We start from the raw sequence: 17,808 nt of genomic DNA, 5'->3' as shown, positions 1-17,808 counted from the left end.
TTCTTTTCTAACAAACAGCCATAGCCTGGCATCCTGTGCATGAAAACCTGTTTGTGTCCGGTGGCTCAGATGGTGGGATTCTCTTCTGGCAAGTTGGGTGAGTGTGTCTCCTCTTCCTAACACTAGGCTGTGGATAGACAGAAGAGGGCAGTATTTCCCTTTACTTGGCCATGGGTCGACTGAAGAGGGCAGTGTTCCCCTTCTGTGGTCGAGTAAATCAAAACGCTTGAGCCAACATTGATCTGACAGACTGTGAAGTGATTGTTACATTAACCCTGAATTTGGTACTCATCAGCGCTATTCTAATTTTATAACATCAAATTGATCAGAGCTACTGAGGATTGTCGTTCAAGTTTCTTTATGTTTAATATCATCCATACTTTCAGAACCACATGGATTGCATATTGGATAGAACTATCTTTTGACAGAAAATGAATGAGTCTACTAGAATACTACTTCTGCTTGATATTATGCGTCCAGACATCAAATTAAAATATAGAAAAAAGGTATTAACTCTTTGAAAAAGAAAACCAACATTCAGAGCAACAATAACAACAACAATAATAATCCACCCAAGAGCCCAACTTGAGCTGGGCCAACTGAAAATGCAATTTTGCAGGCTTCCTGATGAATATGGACCCACAAATCTTCCTGTGTGGATTTTATGATGCACAGTCATATATCAGGGCTGCACACTGATCCATTTTTTCTACTGGTCCGACCTGTCTGTCGGACCAGTAGGTAAGACAGGTAGGACCAGTAGGTGCCCAGTTTTTCTATGTTTTACTGGTCCATTCTTGAAAAAGTTATTGGTCTGACAGTAATTTTCACTGATCAGGGACCGTCGGACCAGTGCCAGTGTCCAGCGTCGCATATATTATTCTAGTGCCAGATTGATGACCGCTGGATTTATGTGTGAATGAAAGTCTGTGATGTTGTCTTCCCTCCTACCGTCTAGGAATGAGAAGGAGGTTGGAGGGATTGAAGAGGCCCATGAGAGTATTATCTGGAGTCTGGCTTGGCATCCTCTGGGTCACATGCTGTGTTCTGGCTCCAACGACCACACTACGTGAGTAATGCCACTTCCTAACTCACATACAATGTATCATATTAAAGTTATCTTAGTTTGCTTAAACAATGCCTGTTGTGATTTTAGTGGGTTTTTTTTCGTACATTATGTTGTACTTGTTTGTTTTTTGTTTTTTGCCAAAAATACTCCAGGTTTCATGGAGAAAACTGTTTTCCCGAATAATATTACTAGACATGTCTAAAGCAGAAAAGATGAAAACACTGTAAAAAAAAATATGGCTTTTCAGCACTCTGAATAATGCATTGCTGTTTGCAATATTTGGATCCTCGTCTCCATAGGCTAGACCCGTGGATGGTTCAGTGATAGAATCCTGCGATCTGACAAGCTCAAATGCCTCTTTCATTATCTTTCTGATGAAATGTTTGGAAAGTAAGAAATTTGTTGTTTAGAAAGCAAAACCTGTCATGGCAATGCCGTTAATGAAAACTAATATTTTTGCTAATGATTGTATAAATTGTGGACATGTGTTTATACATTTATAAGTATAGTTTTGAATATGCAGTTTCCAAATGTTACTTTGCTATATTTCTTTCAGGAAATTCTGGACAAGGAATCGACCAGGAGATAAGATGAGGGATAGGTACAATCTGAACACCCTTCCCATCGGGACGTCAGAGGACCTCCTGGAATACGGTAGATGCACCTTGAGTTTCCGTGAAATAGCTTTGTAAGGTGTTGGTGTGCTCTGTTAGGCTACAGGAGAGTGCTCTAGGGTGATTCGTGCTTCAGTTCATGATTATGATAGACATTCAAACTTCGTAATCATTTTAATTTTGATGCAACTATTAGCAGATGGTACGCTTGGTCTAAACTTTATCTGCAATTTGGAAATCATGTTCTTGCCATCCTGAGGACGGTGAGAAAATGCTTACTGAAAGGTTGAGATTGACTAGGTCCTTTTCTAGACCACACTCACATCCAAGGAAGACTGCATGGTTTAATATGAAGCCATCCACCAGTGAATATTACCACCACTACCTTCACAACCATCATGCATACTTCTGTTATCACTGCTACTTCTATTACAAATGTCATTATTGCTTCTACTACCACTACAGTTATTTTTGCTTCTAGTACCATGTCCGTTATTCCTATTTCTAGTATCATTTCACCTGCTTTATGAAGGATCATTGTGCCTTTAGACATAAGTGTGTAAATGTTCTTTGTACATCTCTATTATCCCTACAATCTGTGTCTGTAGATGATGACACGACATCACTTCCTGTCATCCCTGGGATGGGTCTGGAGTTTGGTGTCCCAGAGCACATGAGGAAGGAGGAACCTGGTGAGTTTAGAAGAGCAACTTTAATAGGGAAAAGCATTTTGAATCTGGAAAGTTAATTCAATGTTTTGTGAAGGATGCATGTTGTACATTTTGAGCTACCACAAAGCAAACTAAGGCCAGGACTTGAAGCCAAAACATAGTTCTCATATGCCTCCAGAATTGTGGATTATTGGTCCAAAATGTATGTGTATGCATAAGAAATGTGTGAAATAACACTATAATATCACAATTTCAGTAGATATTGATGAAAATGTTAAATATTAGCCGAAAAGGTTTGCTAGAAGTCCACAATTTCAGAGCTTACCCGATCATGGCTGCTGTGTAATTTATCATGATCAATTATAGATAATCAACAAAACGGCCACAGCAGTATCTATCCATCTTCTTTGTTAATAATTTGTATGTGTATGTTTGTCTGTATCCTTGTTGCCATAGTTGTGGCACCTGTTGTGGAAGAGACTCTAGATACCTCCATCCCAGGCCTGGACTCCTCCATTGAGGAGTTGGAACAGCTGAAGCCCAAGCCGCAGCGGAAGGTCCCTTACGCCCGCCCCGTCCCCCAGACCTTCCAGGAGGAATGGGAGGCCAACAAGGCACCGGGCGTCGCCCCAAACATCGAGGAGGAGCGGCGGAAGAAACGGGAGGAGGAGGAGCGGAAGAAAAAGGAGGAGGAGGAGAAGAAGAGAGCTGAGGAGGAGAAGAGGAGGAAGGAGATGGACCTGAAACGGGCCAAAGAGAAGGCAGATGCTTCGGGGCTTGTCAACATTCCAGACTTTGGAGGTATGTGTGAGCTTCGTTGGCATGTGCTAAATTGCCGCTTCTGCCATGCTTTGGTTTTAGCACTGTGGATCAACCAATCAAAACTTTCACAAACTTTCACTTCATTTATGCCACAAGGTGGTTGAGTGATATATGTTAATATGTTCTTAACATAAAATTGATGGTCGTACCTGATTGCTTGGAGGACAGAAAAGTCACTTTCTTTCAGTTTTTAAAGTATCTGCATGGTAATCTGATGAGAAAATTTAAAATCTATGATGTGCATGTCATCGTACAGTGACCATATTAAACAACATGTGGATGTACACGGCTGGTATGTGGTGTTTGTAATGGTTCCAAACTGAAGTGAACTGTTTATTTTTAATTCAAGAGGCCTACTTTGAAAGGAGGCAGCATGATCTTTGATATGCTGTGAAAATTCAAACTTTCATGCAAGTAATCTTGCCCAGCTGGATAAGATGAATTTTTTGCATGATTTTGATGTTTTAGACAGTCACAACGATTGAACTTTGAACTTTTACAGTATAATGAGACCAGTGCTAGCTGCCATGCATTGTAGAAATGTATGGACTATCAGAATCCTTACAGAACATGGCTTGCCACAAATTTGGAGATTATGGTTGTATTGTTGATGTACCCTCCAAATTGTAAAAATATAGATTCTTGTCAGGGTTTCCTTTCAGCCTGATAAGAGATTATTGTTGATTATTCAAGGGTAGATAGTGCTGGTATGGACAAACTGTACTGAAAGCTATTACTGATTGGTGTAAATCATTTGTTTTTATCGCAGGGAACCCGATAGAAGTAATTAAATTCATCGCCAGGACACAAGGGCAAAATGCTGCTCGTGAGGCACTGGTGAATGTCATCCAAGCCAACCTACCAGCAGGCACGGTCCTTCCCATCCTGAAACCTAACCTGAACCCGATCAATGTCCTCCATGATGCTGGCCACATCCCACCTGATCTGGCTGCCAAGCTAAAGCAAGAAGGCTTCCTCCCTGCAGACACCTCTGACAACCAGCAAGGTCCCAAGCAACAGAATGGCAGTCGCGGCAACTTTAACAAGGACAAACGCTCAGAGAGACCCTTGCCAGCGCGCATTGCAGCGTTGCCAATCGCTGTTCCACCACCGAAACAGGAGAAGAAAGCGCCAGCAGAGAGTAGCAACAACTCAAGTGGACCTGATGCAAAGACTGAGAGTGCAAGTGCTAAGAAAGTGCCAGGGGAGCCAAAGAGCCAATCAGGAGCACCGAGCAAAGGACTGCTCGGGGAGAAGCCCAAGCCTGGAGGTCTGTTGCCAGACCCTGGAAGCCAGGGAGGACTGCTGCCACAACCAAAGCCGGCCGGCTTGCTGCCTTCTCCGGGAATTCCCCCAACATCACAACCACTCATCACAGCTCCTCCAAAAGAACCTTTGCTTCACACAGTGGATGCTCAACCTAATGTTGGCCAGGGAGATGTGGACCTGAGGAAGGCACCCCTGATTGGTGATGTTGATATGAGGCAGGCAACTGATGTGAAGAATCCTTTGCTTGAACAACCAGGTGGACCTGCTGGGGGTCCATCAATGAGACCCATGCCTGGTCCAGATGGGGCCAGAAGGAATGGACCAATTGTACGCTCTGGTGAAGATCGCGATGAGCGCTTTACTCCTGCGGGGGGAGGGGATGTTGATTTTCGGCAGGAAAAATTTGGTGACAAGGACATGCGACAAAGCTCAATCCAACGTTTCAACGGTCCCACCAGTAGGGTTTTTGAGAGTCAGCAAGCTCAAGATGTCGATAGTAGGTTTCCATTGGACAGTACAACCCCTGGAGGGGTCCCTGGCAAGGAGGACGAGGACCTTCGCAGGCCACCATTATTGCCCCTTGACGGTGGCCAAATGAGGACTAGAGAAACTCAGGACCAGGATTTCAGACAAGGAGGTCCTGGGTTTGCAAACCCAGCGAGAGACTTTGACGAGAGGTCCCTGCCTCTCCAGGACCACGAGGAGTTCCCTCCCTTGCCCCACAGGAAGCGAACGTGGGAGGAGGGGCCGGGAACAGGGGAGGAGGACCCAGGATTCATGGGAGGGGATATGGCTGGGGGAAGGGGTGGGGGGATGATGGGAAGGGGGGCCTTTGGACCAGGGTCACAAATGGGATTCAGAGGGAGGGGAAGAGGGTGGGGGAGAGGGATGGGTAGGGGAATGTGGTAGCTAGCACTACCAGGAATTCAGTGGCAGAGATCCGGGAGAGGTGTGTCTAGCTGCAGGTGCATGTGACCAAGCTAAAACCCTTTGTGAGAACAGGGTTGAGATGAATCAATATTCAACTCACTCAACCTGTCATGATAATTATGGTGATCACAGGCATTGGTGAGAAACACCCTGGGCCTCTACTTACATGTATCATCCTCACAGTATGACAGCTTGCAATGTCAAGATTTCCAATGGATGGTAATGTCTAAGGACTTTTACTCCATAAAAGGGTTATTACTCAGAAAAGAAACAAAACAAAACACCTCATGTACAGAATTCAGAGAGTCAGCAAACATTCCCTTGCTGGAAATGTATTGTTAGTACAGTCAACCTCTCATACTTTGACATTAGGGGGCATTTCAGTAAGCATTTTGTCAGATATATATATATTTTTTCTTCTTTTTTTTTTCTGACAGATTTGCTCTCAGCCAATCTGATGCAAGGATTTCATTAGCTTGAAACAGTTTGTCAGAAAAATATGTGACAAAATGCTTGATGAAATGCCACCAAGATCACTTATCTTGAAGGCAAAAAAAAAAAAAAGAAGAAGAAAAGCCACATAGTCCAAATTTGAATGTGTTGAGGCAATTTGATGTACACAGACCTTGAAATTCATGTAAGTTAGACCATTCCCCCCCCCCACCCCAAGAAAAGAAAAACCCCAAATCACTCCTCCTTCAGTCATTAAAATAAACTTGATACATATGAATTGAACGAGCAGTGGGTATAAAAGTCACAAACCAGTCAGGGCTATAAGTGCTGTTGATGTTTATTATCCTAAAAGTCCCGTACAAATCATTCTGGGTATGAGAGAAATTTGTCGTCCAAAATATTACAGTAGTTTTGGAATTTGCAAAGAATAGAGAACCATTTCTAGTGTGTTTTTCTCCTATTTCAGGATCTTGGTTTAGAAGCCCTCCTGATGATAAATGGATCAGTTAAACTGATAGAGTTTGTGTGATGTAAATGCTGGTAATAACAAGAAGGGCAGCATTAATTGATCATGAATAATTCCTACCAATTGTGAACTTTGGCTTGTTTTATTTTTCTTAAGGTCACTCATTTCGTGGCAGTCTTACTCAGTCTGCCTTGATGTTGAGAAACTATACCACTTTAACCCTTTCAACAAGTAAGTGCCCTTTTGTACAGTAAATACAGATGAATGCTTTCAAAGACTGCATTAGAGCAAGATTTGACATGCTGTGCCCAGCTAAAAGTTGTGACGAAATGCTTAAGAGATCTCAGCTAGAAGTGTGTTACTTTATTGCTGCTGAAATGCATCAAAATATGATACACTGTATGTGGATAATGAGTATTGCCTAAAGTGTGTTTTCACACAAAGGAAACTAATCCGTGGAGGCTCGGACACAATTCATTTCAGGAACCCTGGAGATGTACTGTTATTAGCTCCACATGGAAAAGGAGTGTAATGGCTGTGGTTTAGAAATTGAAGCTGCTCAGTAAAAGATCATCCCAAAGTAAAAACATACAGATGTACTTCATCTGCCATCATGAGAATACAGATTAATTCAGTGACTGCCAAAGTTTACCCCCCTATGATGACAGATGGAATGGAAGATGTAACGTTTTTAAAAATTCTCTCACCTTTTGTGTCCATGACCTGGGCATGTAAAGACCCCATGCAGTTTCCCAGGGAGAAAAACTCTGAATTCTCACACGACATTTGAGACAGGCTGGTAAACGCAAATTTTAAACTACAATTCTTGTACCATGTTCAAGATGGCTGTAGAGGCAATTAAACAAAGAGTGGAAGAAGTTTCATGAAATTTAGACCTTGAATCAGGAAGTTATGAGATTTAAATGATTGAATGTTGAACAAAATGGTGATATGTTTACCAACGACTCATGCAGATTGTAGATGCTAATGTTATGGTATCACAACTATGCCAATTACGTATGATTTCAATCAAATTTCTTTAATGATGTAGGTAGGGGGCTAGATTGTTGACCAAAAATTTGATTTTATTGATATTTTTACTAAAAAAAAGTGAAAGAGACGTGAGTACGATAGCATCACCTCTACTGATCTCTTTGTGTGGTTGCAAGCAAGATTACTATTTGTTGGAAACATTAAACCTCAAAATTCCCAACTTTCTTATTCTCAGTCTTGCTCTGATTATAACTTCCACCATTCCCTAAGCCTGATTTTACTCTATATAAAGGGAGATTCTATCTTGATGTAATGTTGCTTTTTATTAAAACAGAAAAATCAGAGAAATAGATCAATGGAAATTAGAAGAAAAATTCAGACACACAGAAAGAGTAATAAACTGTTAAAGGTGGCAAGTTTGTGTGATGTAGGTATTGAGCAGTTCTCCATTTGTTTTGTAAACACACATTCACCAATTTTCAATTTTTCTCAAATATTTTGGCACTCACAGAACTCAAGTACTGGGGAGGACATGCAAACACATATTACATAGTACTCTCACTGTATACCAAGAACAGGTTTAACCCTAATCCCACTGGGATTTTCGAGGGACTTGAAACCACCAGGGGGGGGGGGGGGGGGGGGGGGCCTTTTTGGCCGCCCTTCAAATCTCAATTGTGGATCGTGCGATCTTCGCGAAAATTTGCACTAAGGTAGAGGCCAATGTAATCTACAAGACTGTATAGTTAGATTTTTCAAATTTTAATTTATGTATTTTATGTTAATTTATGCTAATTTATGCAAAAATAAATTTTTGCCTATAAATAAAAAGATAATGCTCCAAGACTCCTAATTTTTGGTGAACATACTCTTTTCAATACCCTCAACAATAATATTGAAGCAAATATTCAGCTTCATAATTATTTCTTATGTATTTCTCTGTTTTTTACTTTTTGTTTTTGTTGTTTTTTTCGTCAAAATTTGTTGCAGAAACTTTTTAAAGCATAATCAGGCTAAAATAAATCATTATCAGCCTTTGAAAGGAAAAATATTTATTTTTATATGAATTTTTTGCAAAAACACAATTTACATTGGATTTGTACAAGTCATGTTTTTGAGCAATTTTTGGGTCGACAAATTTTTTTCAAAGGGGCGTGGCTTCAAAACGGTATGCCCGGGAGTGACAAATTTGGTCTCAAAAGTTGCACGTTTCTTGAAAGAAAAAAGTCATAAAATGTCACGGCGAGAGCACCAAGCGTTGCGGAATAATCACGCCCCCCCCCCCCCCCCCCCGATGGGAATGGGGTCAAAGAAATTTAAAATTGGAGAGCTGCTCAACACTTAGGGCTTACATCACACAGTTGCCAATTTGACTTACTCTCTAAACTTTGTCAGTTTATAGCTTTTTGTGTGTGTGTGTCTAATTTTTCCTGAAATTGTCACTCCTCTACAGATGTACTTCCCTGATTTTTGTGTCTTTATAACAAAGCGTCATATTAGGATGGAGTCTTCTGCTGCTATGATGTGATCTTATTTATACAGCCTATGCCCATTTTTGCAGTCAGGAGTGAGATAGGATGAGATTCATGTTACCTTCTGTTCTCACAGAATGCTACTGCTCTCACTGTGTGTTATATCAAGGAGGTTATGTTGTAGCGGTCGTAAAGGTCTCTACACAGATTGTTAAAAAATACTGTTCAACCAGAAGCTTTAGTGGAACAAAACATTCTCACGTTGGAACCGATTACCTTTTTTTTTTTTTTTTTTTGTGGCATGAAATTTTTTGTGAATTACTACTGGAATTCAATGCATTTCGGTGACAAAAAACAAAAATTTCGGTGACATGCATTTTACTTTGGCAAATTTTTGCTCCTCACGAAATTAGCGAAAGTTTCATGCACACAGAAGTTTCTGGTTATACAGTATTAAGGAATGGTAGAGATGGATGTGAGTATGTGTACACAAGTATTCTGGATTCATGCACGAAATGTATTGTGTATCTCTGGCCTGATCAGTTGTATATATGAAAATTGAATGATTTGCTATTTCATATTTTGTGAACATAATCATGATATGGCTCACTTGAAGATAGGAAGTCAATTATTTGTACAGACAATTCTCTGTAAGAGTTGAAGCTCGTTTAGTCACACTTCAGGTGACATATTAAAAACCAAACCTGTATGTATGTCAAACAGTTTTGTACACTTGCATTTTGTTGTTTCACATTCTTAAAATTTACTGGAATTGATACATGAAACATGTTGCTTACATATTTGGTCAAAAACATGACTCATAAATTATAATGCTCAATTGAGTGTAAAAAACAAAAGAAAAAAAAAACACAAACAAAAGCAGTACCATGTACCCAGAATAAAAAATACACAACACCATTTACTGTATATGTACATGTATTAACACAGAATGTGACTTGCTATAGTTAAAGATGCAATGAAAGCACTGTATTGTTGATTGCTGTGTTATGTTTCAATGCAGCAGTTTCTCAGAATGAGATCAGGGAAAGACACTTGTGTGTGTGTGAACTTCCAAGGTACCATACAAGTGTCTTGCATTACTGTACAGAAATACATGGTACATTAATGAAAATGGAGCTAGCAATTAGAGCTAAAAAAAAAAAAAAGAGAGAAACTGAAATAAATTTGATTTCGAAAAATCACACCAAATCATATGAAATCTTAAGTTGCACTGATACCTGCACTGAAAAATACATATATTTTATTCACAAACATATCTGATAGAATATTACAACCTGCAACAAATCCATGTACAAATATTTACAATATGCCCCCCCCCCAAAAAAAAAAAAAAGAAAAAAAAGGAGAGAAAAATACTACAGTAATGGAGAATAGGCATACCTGGGAATCGAATAGAATCATACTGAATGAATGCAATGAATCTTGTAGAATCTTGTAGCCAGGATGACCTTCAGATTAGTAATGTGCAATACTCTCATTCAACAAAGATTTTCTCTCATCGGTCACTCATCAGAAGCAAAGTTAATCACTTCCAGCCACCCACCGAAGTGTATCGGATGACAGCCTGATGAATCTGACTTGTGTTGGTCGCCTATCAGGTCAGTGTCGGACACGTCGGGCGGTGATCCGATGAGGCAAGATCATCCGATGAAGATCACACGCAACATGTCCGACACTGACTCGATAGTCGACCAACCAAGTCAGATTCATCAGACTGCAATCCGATACACTTTGGTGGGTGGCCAATGAGTGACCAATGAGAAAAAAAAAATTCTGTGGAATGGGGGTGTAATATTCTTAATACTTTGATAATTAACATGGCATAAAGTTTTTACTCAAACTTAGCTGATATCAAATCAGCATAGTGGTCATAACAGAGAACTCCTCCTTCAGATGCCAATTTGATCCCAGTGACTGGAGTAAGGAGCCCTTTGAGGACGACGACTATTAAATTAGTGGCAAAAGAAAGGTGGTGTGACATTTGCTCCTGTGACATTTGCACAGCAGTACACCTGAGTGACCCTAATCTTTACATCCTCTTTTCTTCCTTTTTTACGACTGCACCTCCTAGTTCTCTTTTTTTTGATCACCTTTTGACTGGTTTAGGATGGTCCAGTTTTAAAAAGTTACCATTTTAACAAGCTATATACCATTTAAAAACTCAGTTTACTCTTTTAAACTTCTGTACATAAGTGGAAATTCATTTTGGCCTACTTTTTGTTGGTTTTGAGCAAGGGGGTCACATATTAACTCTCATATTCAGACACTGGCTAGTTAAAATTGTAAGCTAATCGAATGAGGAATTCTCCATCTCAAGGGAAGAGGTGGCAGGTCAAAGGGTATGAACAAACAACAACATATGACATGTACTCTGAGATACAGTCTCTACCCTCTTCTATAGAGAGCTTTAGATTTGTGACGCAGACATTTAACCCGCTGAGGACGGATTGATTTTGCTACAACACGCACTTCCCATAGACACCTGCCCGAGTATACTTGGGACTTGTCCTCAACGGGTTAAGACAACAATTGCTTTGGTCGTTCTCCTCTCTTTCTGCGTCGTAGATTACATGAGGATGCAGCCTATACACAGTAAAATGGTGCCCCACATGATCATTGCATCAAGTAGTTCTCTATGGTGTGAATTTGAGCGAACGCACAAACAGCCCACAACCGACCGTGCAAACTCAGATGACGCAAGTCAATATTTATAAGCAAATTTGTGCATGCGCAGAACAGTCCTTTTTTCCTCTGAATATCTGCATTGCAAAAATCTAAAGCTCCCTAATGTTGAATTAACAAAGGGCACTTCTGCACAAAACACAAAATTGCATATTGTGATAAAATAAGGCAATATAGTGCACCCAGTACTGTACTATTCCACGCATTCATTTGACAAGCCATGCAATCTGTGGTTTCCTAGTGGCATGAGAATATTTTACACTCTTGTAAAAACAAGCACAACAGAAACAGTTCAGAAAGAATGAAGTGAACGATAAGTACCATACCGTCAAGTTGAAACAGATATTCGTTGTATACTAGTAGCTGCAGAAACCGGCAACAGGTGGGATGGCTTACTTTATGGAGACAGCTCAGCAAGGATCTCCTCAAACAGAACCATGTTATTCGTTGTACAGTACGTTGTAGCAAGCATTACATAAAATTTATAATTTATATCATATGTAATTTCTATCACTATAAGGCACAACTCTCAAGTATCAAGCTATTTTTGTGCCACACAATTATACGAGTATGAGTACGCCTACATACATCTAGCTGAAATGACCATGAGAAGCAGCAAACTGGCTTGGTACAATGTATTCCTACTCACATGACCCAAGTCATTGCTTTCAAATCAGAATATTGTTCTCTGTGAAGATTAAAGAGATTGTGCTTTACTTTGACCAGAAATCACTTTCAGCCGCACAAATCATTACTAGTTATTAAAAAACTGAAGCAGAATTCAAGTTTCTCTGTGCTAGTCAATCTTGTGGTATACTGAATGCAAGTGGCTGATAACAGCTGCTGGTGATATCTATGCAAAGAATCAATATTAAAGCTGTGTTATAACCGAGACAGAGGTGGGTTAAGGAATGCACCAAGAGTACTTTACAAGAGTCAAAATCAAGACTGCAGAATAACAGAAATCAGAAAACGAGATTGCAGTGACCCACTGTATGTGCAAAAAGTCTCCAACCCTGTTTGGGACTACTGCATGTCACCATAAGAACAGTATGAGCTATATTAAATATTTCTAATAGCTGGACGTCAAAGAGTTCGCCAAATTCTCCTCAGGCTTCCGTGAGGTCATCATTGAAGTAGAGGTGTATGGCGCGGAGGAACTCGTCGTCATTCATGCTCAGTTTGTAGAAGTCTTCGTCCTCGTCCGTGATGCCGTTCTCCTCTAGAGTCTTGTCCATATCCAGGTTCTGGCCTTCGTACTTCCAGGTGTAGCTGGCGGCATGCTGGTTCCACTTCAGATACCGCTGGAGAATCTCGTTCATCGTCTCCTCAGAGCACACCTGATTCAGTCAGAGATAAGAAGGCTTACTAAGTCTCAACTCTTCTTCTTTTTCTCTTCAATGTCAAATCAACACACAACACAACTGTACTGAACATGACATTGAATGTCGTTAAATAAAGAAACATAGTGCACCTGCTACTACATTTCCACGCATCCATTCAACAAATCTTACTATCTATGGTTTCCTAATGGTATGAGAATAAATAGGGGACTTGTTGGTAAGATTACTTGGTGTATATTTGTTAGTACCAGTCAAATAGAGCCTTAGAGTTTTGCTTTGGGTTTCATTGCGATCCAATGCATCAAGCACAATCTATTTTTATGAGGGGATTTTAAGACTGCTGTAAAGTAAAAAAACTCATACAGCCGTGAAATGTGAATTTTACTTTTTTTGAGAAAAGTACACTGAAAATAGTCTGCTTAGGGTAGGAAAACAGATGATGACAGCACAATCATGTACTTTATTCTAGCAAAACTACAAATTATTGATAATCTTTGTTATGTTACAACTTAGAAACTAGTAAAATACGGTGTATGGTTACACCAGACATCAAGAGCATTGGTGATTTTTTTTTTTTTTTTTTAAAGATCTATCATTTATTGGGGGTGTTCTTTAGCCTGCAAGTGAATTACATGTACTCTGTATGATATGCAAGTAGTGATATTTTTATGTGTACAGGTCACAATTTTAAACACATACAAGAGCTGTAATACAGAGAAAGGGCCCTCTGTGTATTTTCAGTAATGACTGCAGAGGTTGCCTTTATACTTAATCAACTCTTTTGCCTGTAACAAAGCCAGCCTTGATTTATAGGCGGATGCATCATGGAAGAAAACTTTCTCTTGCATAGTATTTCAGAAATTGAGACAGGCCAGACAGTTTTGTGAGTTGATGTCTTTGTGATGAAGAACAATAGAGACGGAATGAAAAATATTTAATATCACTTTTCAAGAGAAAACATGACAACTTGATACCATGCACAAAATATATGGATGCATTCCCGATATTGCAGGCAATAATGTTATTGTGACTTATTAATTTCTTCAATTTCAGGCAGTTTGCAAATTGCAACAAAAAGCAAATATGCGCTGCAGTGTATGGCATCGACAGTCCATTATGGTTGGTCATCTCACCTCAATAATTTGCTCCTGGGAGGTCAGTGTGTTGATGATTTTGACTGTCCTCGTCTTCTTGGACAGAATGCCGATGCAGTAGCTCTCGTCTTTCCACCAGGGGCGGCCAAAGTCATTGGCCCAGTCCGTCCGGGGGCACGGAGGCGGAATGTGCACAAAGCGGCCATGAGGGGCGAAAGGGAACATGCACTTTGTCACAGGGTCGACATGTGTTCTGATCTGTAGAGTAGGAGGGAAAGAAGGTTGATGAGTTAACACTAAAACAGTTTAATAAAATCTTTCAAGAGTTGTGTCGAAGACCCGGCACACACTTCATTCTATAAAAGAAGTCACTATGATTGTGCTAAAGTAATCACTGAAGCTAAATTAAGTAAAAATAAGCCATGGAAGTGCTAAAAATGTGGGATCCTCATCCTTAACGCACTGTCTGCCTTAATTACAACTAAAGCAGTTCTAAAACTTTTGGCAAACGCTTATATTCAGCCTCAGTTACTTATTACAAATGTGACCCACCATGTCGAAAGGATCCGAAAGTCACTGATGGTTGAGGGGAGAAAATCGAGTTTGAAGTCAGATCATCCAAATCGGTCAAAACCATCAACTTTCTGTTTTTGGCAGAATTTTGTAGTCTAATTTAATGTTTCTTCTATCACCTGCCCAAATTTCGAAGTGATATCTGGGCCTTCCCTTGATTATGATTGCATTGGAATGCCAATTTCCTAGACCACTCGACATAATCTCATAAAACCATTGATATCTCTGCAACCAAGTACATTTTTGAGTCGTGTTATGTTTAAAATTAAAGCGGAAGAGTAAGGGAATAATGTCATATCATTTTCAGAAACTCAACGTACCCCTGCTTTCGGATCCTTTTGTTGTAGCGAGTCACAAATACTTAACTATAATTAGCTACATAATCAGTGATGTAAACAAAATCTGAACACTGGTGTCAGTTTAAAGGTGCATGGTCCCGGTGTTTTAGTCAAATGCGTACGTGGGCGCACGGCGCAAGTTTCCCATAGAGACCTACGCTATCACTCCTCTCTAGCGCTTACGCTTTGGCCCACTTCCCCGAGTGCGAAGAAGTCCGATTCACTGTAGTCAGTGGTCGGATCACAGTTCGGCTCATGATTCGGCTGAGGGGGATGACAGCTTTTATAGCAAACTTCTTTTGTGATGTCATAATAACAAGCACATACAAAGTATGCACGCACCCTGGCATTACTACAGTGTGCGCGACGCGCAGAGAAGACAACGAAGGCAACGTTACTTTACAATAGCAACACCTACGCACTTTACTCTTGATGACAGCAAGCATTCAACTTCGGTAATCTTCGTATTAATGCTATCGGTGATCGGCAGTATCATCAACAGCGCCCTCTACACTACCGGGGCTATCCACCTTTAAGACTTTATTCAATATGTGAAAAACAAGGAAACAAAAGGAGATACTTACATCTTGTGTTTTTCTGTCAAACCAATGTGAAATATCTTTCCCTGCACAAGCAATGATGGGCTTCAACAGAACACTTCCTGCAATGGTGACAGACAATTTCACAATGATGAGAGTGAACATTTCCTACGAAGTGTACCTTGCGAATCATTCTCTTGCAATGCAGCAAAATGTAGATTATGAAAATATGATGAAAAATGATTTCATTTCCTTTCTTTCCTGAGAGATCAAATTTGAAAAAAAAAGGATAAAAAACACTTCTAGAGTATTACCAGAAAGAAGCAGTGTAATCTAAGCAATCTGAAAAACAAAACAAAACAAAACATGAATTTACGATGAAACTAAAAACTCTAGAAAGAGCCATGACAACATACAAACCTGGAACAGCAACAAAATAATCTGACTGGAGTCTTTATAGGCACCTGATAAAAATGGTGCTCTATCTGTAGTGTACACTTCAAAGTTTATATCTAGAACCCTCTAACGTTAGGTTAAGAATTTTACATTTGACCCCAATCTGAGATAAGTACCTTTGTAGACACTAAGATAAAGCCAATGAAGGGATTTTTTTCATGTATTTTTTTATTTATTTTTTATCAAAGAAAACAGCTCAAAACAGTAAAACGAAATTCATATGGACCAATCCAAATTGTTCAGCTTGTCCCTTTAACGTTCTTAAGGTTTTTCCCTCTAGTTTAGGGGGCGGTACACGGTAGGACATTCGCAAATTGCTCTCTGAGACTCGGGAATCAAACCAGGGTCCTTTTGGGTTCAAAGGCAGATAACCTTCCACAGTCCCAAATAGAGCCATATCATCACCCTTATTTTGTATCAGTAGGCCTATCATAGCAAGATTTAGACCCTATGCTATATACCATTACTAACGACAACGTAACGTTAGACAGATCAACAACAATGAACAAACACGCACCAGCCAGTCCAAGTCCAATTCTGCATGCTGGCTGTTCATTAGCCCGACCAGGGCCAGACGCCGTGCGAAGCCCTGTCGTGATTTATAAATTACAGCACCCCTCAGCGGATACAGCAACTGGGCTGTGCATGCTAGGTCTAACGTTAGGGTCTAGCTGTTAATATCAATAGATAGACAGACTAGTCTAACAATGTTAAAGGCTAAAGCTTCAAGTCTTGTTCTTAAAACTAGTCTTAACTTCTCTTAGTGCATTGGAAGCTTTGAATTTCCTGAAAACACCTAAAAAAAAAATCTAGAATAACTCTTCTCTATTACGGCAATTTACGCTAGACCGCACGTCTTGATTTGGGCAATAGTGCACTTGATTTGCACTTGGCACAAATTAGCACAACAAAACCGACTATCAACACACACGAATTCCGACTGATGGGACTAAGTAGTCGACGGACACGTTTGCCTTTCTCATTTCTTACCTTCATACTTTTCACAAAGTGGGGTAAGATCATAAACTTTTCCCAGAAATGAAATCCAGATGTCCTTTAGTGTGTTGTGTACTAATACTTCATTTGGAGTATAGTATTTTGGCCTCATTTTAGCGGTTGGAATGTCTGATATACGACGTTGCAGTGGCTTCGCTGTTGCCAAGAAACAAGAAACTATGGTATCCGTGAAAGCAAAAAAAGTTAGACAGACAGTGTACAATGGGCACAGACTCCATGTCCGCACAGACCGAGTCTTTGTAATTCTTGGTAGCGGTTTCGTACAATGGAATTTGTGCAAGTTTTTCTTTTTCTAGTTTACATAATCACTCACAAATATCATTGGGAACGATACAGTTGACATGCCAAAGTATTTATCTCTGAGAGTAAGCCGTCTTGATTTGTTTTTATTATTCAAGGGTGAAAAGGAATTTCGTACATAACTTCTCGTCGCAGACGCAGAGTGTAACATAATCGCAGCAGACACGGAATGTGGATGGTCGCCGAGGGGAAGGTAATTTCATCCTTCGCTTACAAAAAAAAAAAAAAAAAAGATCATTGCTATGATTTATTAGGGTTTTTTTTTTATTCTCTCTTTCCTCCCTTACCCTTCGGCTGAAAGATATTAGCTGATATTGATAGACAAATCTGGCTGAGTGATGTAAATGATAACGGCCAGTGTTTGAATTACAAATTTTTTAAAGAATCTTTAGTCTAACTTTTGAACCATATCTTGTTAAATGTGATCGTGAGGAAAATAGAAACTTATGTAAATTTCGCTGCGGGAGCCATCGTCTCCCCGTTGTTAGTGGGCGATATGAAGGATTACCAAGGTCATGCTCTCTATGTGTACTTCGTCAGTTTGTGTAGTGTTGGTTTGATTGGTGATGAGTTTCATTATGTTCCAGTGCGAGTACTTTTCCGAGGAACGGAAAGTTTATGTTCCAAAGAAATACATAATTAGGTCAAATACTTTGAAAATGAATGAGTTATTCAACACTAAATAT

At 39.9% G+C, this 17,808-nt stretch overlaps 2 protein-coding genes across 2 annotated transcripts in view; one reads left to right on the top strand and one right to left on the bottom strand.

Annotated features, from left to right (window-relative positions):
- LOC140238745 (uncharacterized) overlaps positions 1–5,354 on the top strand; it is a 28,271-nt gene extending 22,917 nt beyond the window's left edge. The window contains exons 10-15 of the mRNA XM_072318641.1: positions 19–97; positions 959–1,069; positions 1,626–1,723; positions 2,292–2,375; positions 2,811–3,155; positions 3,946–5,354. Coding sequence (XP_072174742.1) covers positions 19–97; positions 959–1,069; positions 1,626–1,723; positions 2,292–2,375; positions 2,811–3,155; positions 3,946–5,354 — 2,126 coding nt within the window. The remainder of the gene's footprint in view (positions 1–18; positions 98–958; positions 1,070–1,625; positions 1,724–2,291; positions 2,376–2,810; positions 3,156–3,945) is intronic.
- Positions 5,355–9,641: 4,287 nt separating this feature from the next.
- On the bottom strand, positions 9,642–16,960 carry LOC140239330 (cytochrome b5 domain-containing protein 1-like). Its single transcript, XM_072319206.1, has 4 exons — positions 16,796–16,960; positions 15,395–15,471; positions 13,939–14,157; positions 9,642–12,802 (listed from the first exon to the last, which is right to left on the bottom strand). The coding sequence occupies exons 1-4, from the start codon at positions 16,911–16,913 to the stop codon at positions 12,572–12,574; spliced, it is 645 nt and encodes a 214-aa protein (XP_072175307.1). The 5' UTR covers positions 16,914–16,960; the 3' UTR covers positions 9,642–12,571.
- Positions 16,961–17,808: the final 848 nt, after the last annotated feature.

Source organism: Diadema setosum, chromosome 15 (genome assembly GCF_964275005.1).
Source record: "Diadema setosum chromosome 15, eeDiaSeto1, whole genome shotgun sequence".
NCBI lineage: Eukaryota > Metazoa > Echinodermata > Echinoidea > Diadematoida > Diadematidae > Diadema > Diadema setosum.
The sequence above is the reverse complement of the archived record's forward strand: the minus strand, read 5'-3'. Positions and strand labels throughout refer to the sequence as shown.

Coding starts and splice junctions, on each gene's coding strand:
- LOC140239330 (XM_072319206.1), bottom strand. CDS start 16,913: ATGAGGCCAAAATACTATACTCCAAATGAAGTATTAGTACACAACACA. Junction 15,472..16,795: donor ACTTTGTGAAAAGTATGAAG/GTAAGAAATGAG, acceptor TCACCATTGCAG/GAAGTGTTCTGTTGAAGCCC. Junction 14,158..15,394: donor TTGACAGAAAAACACAAGAT/GTAAGTATCTCC, acceptor CCTACTCTACAG/ATCAGAACACATGTCGACCC.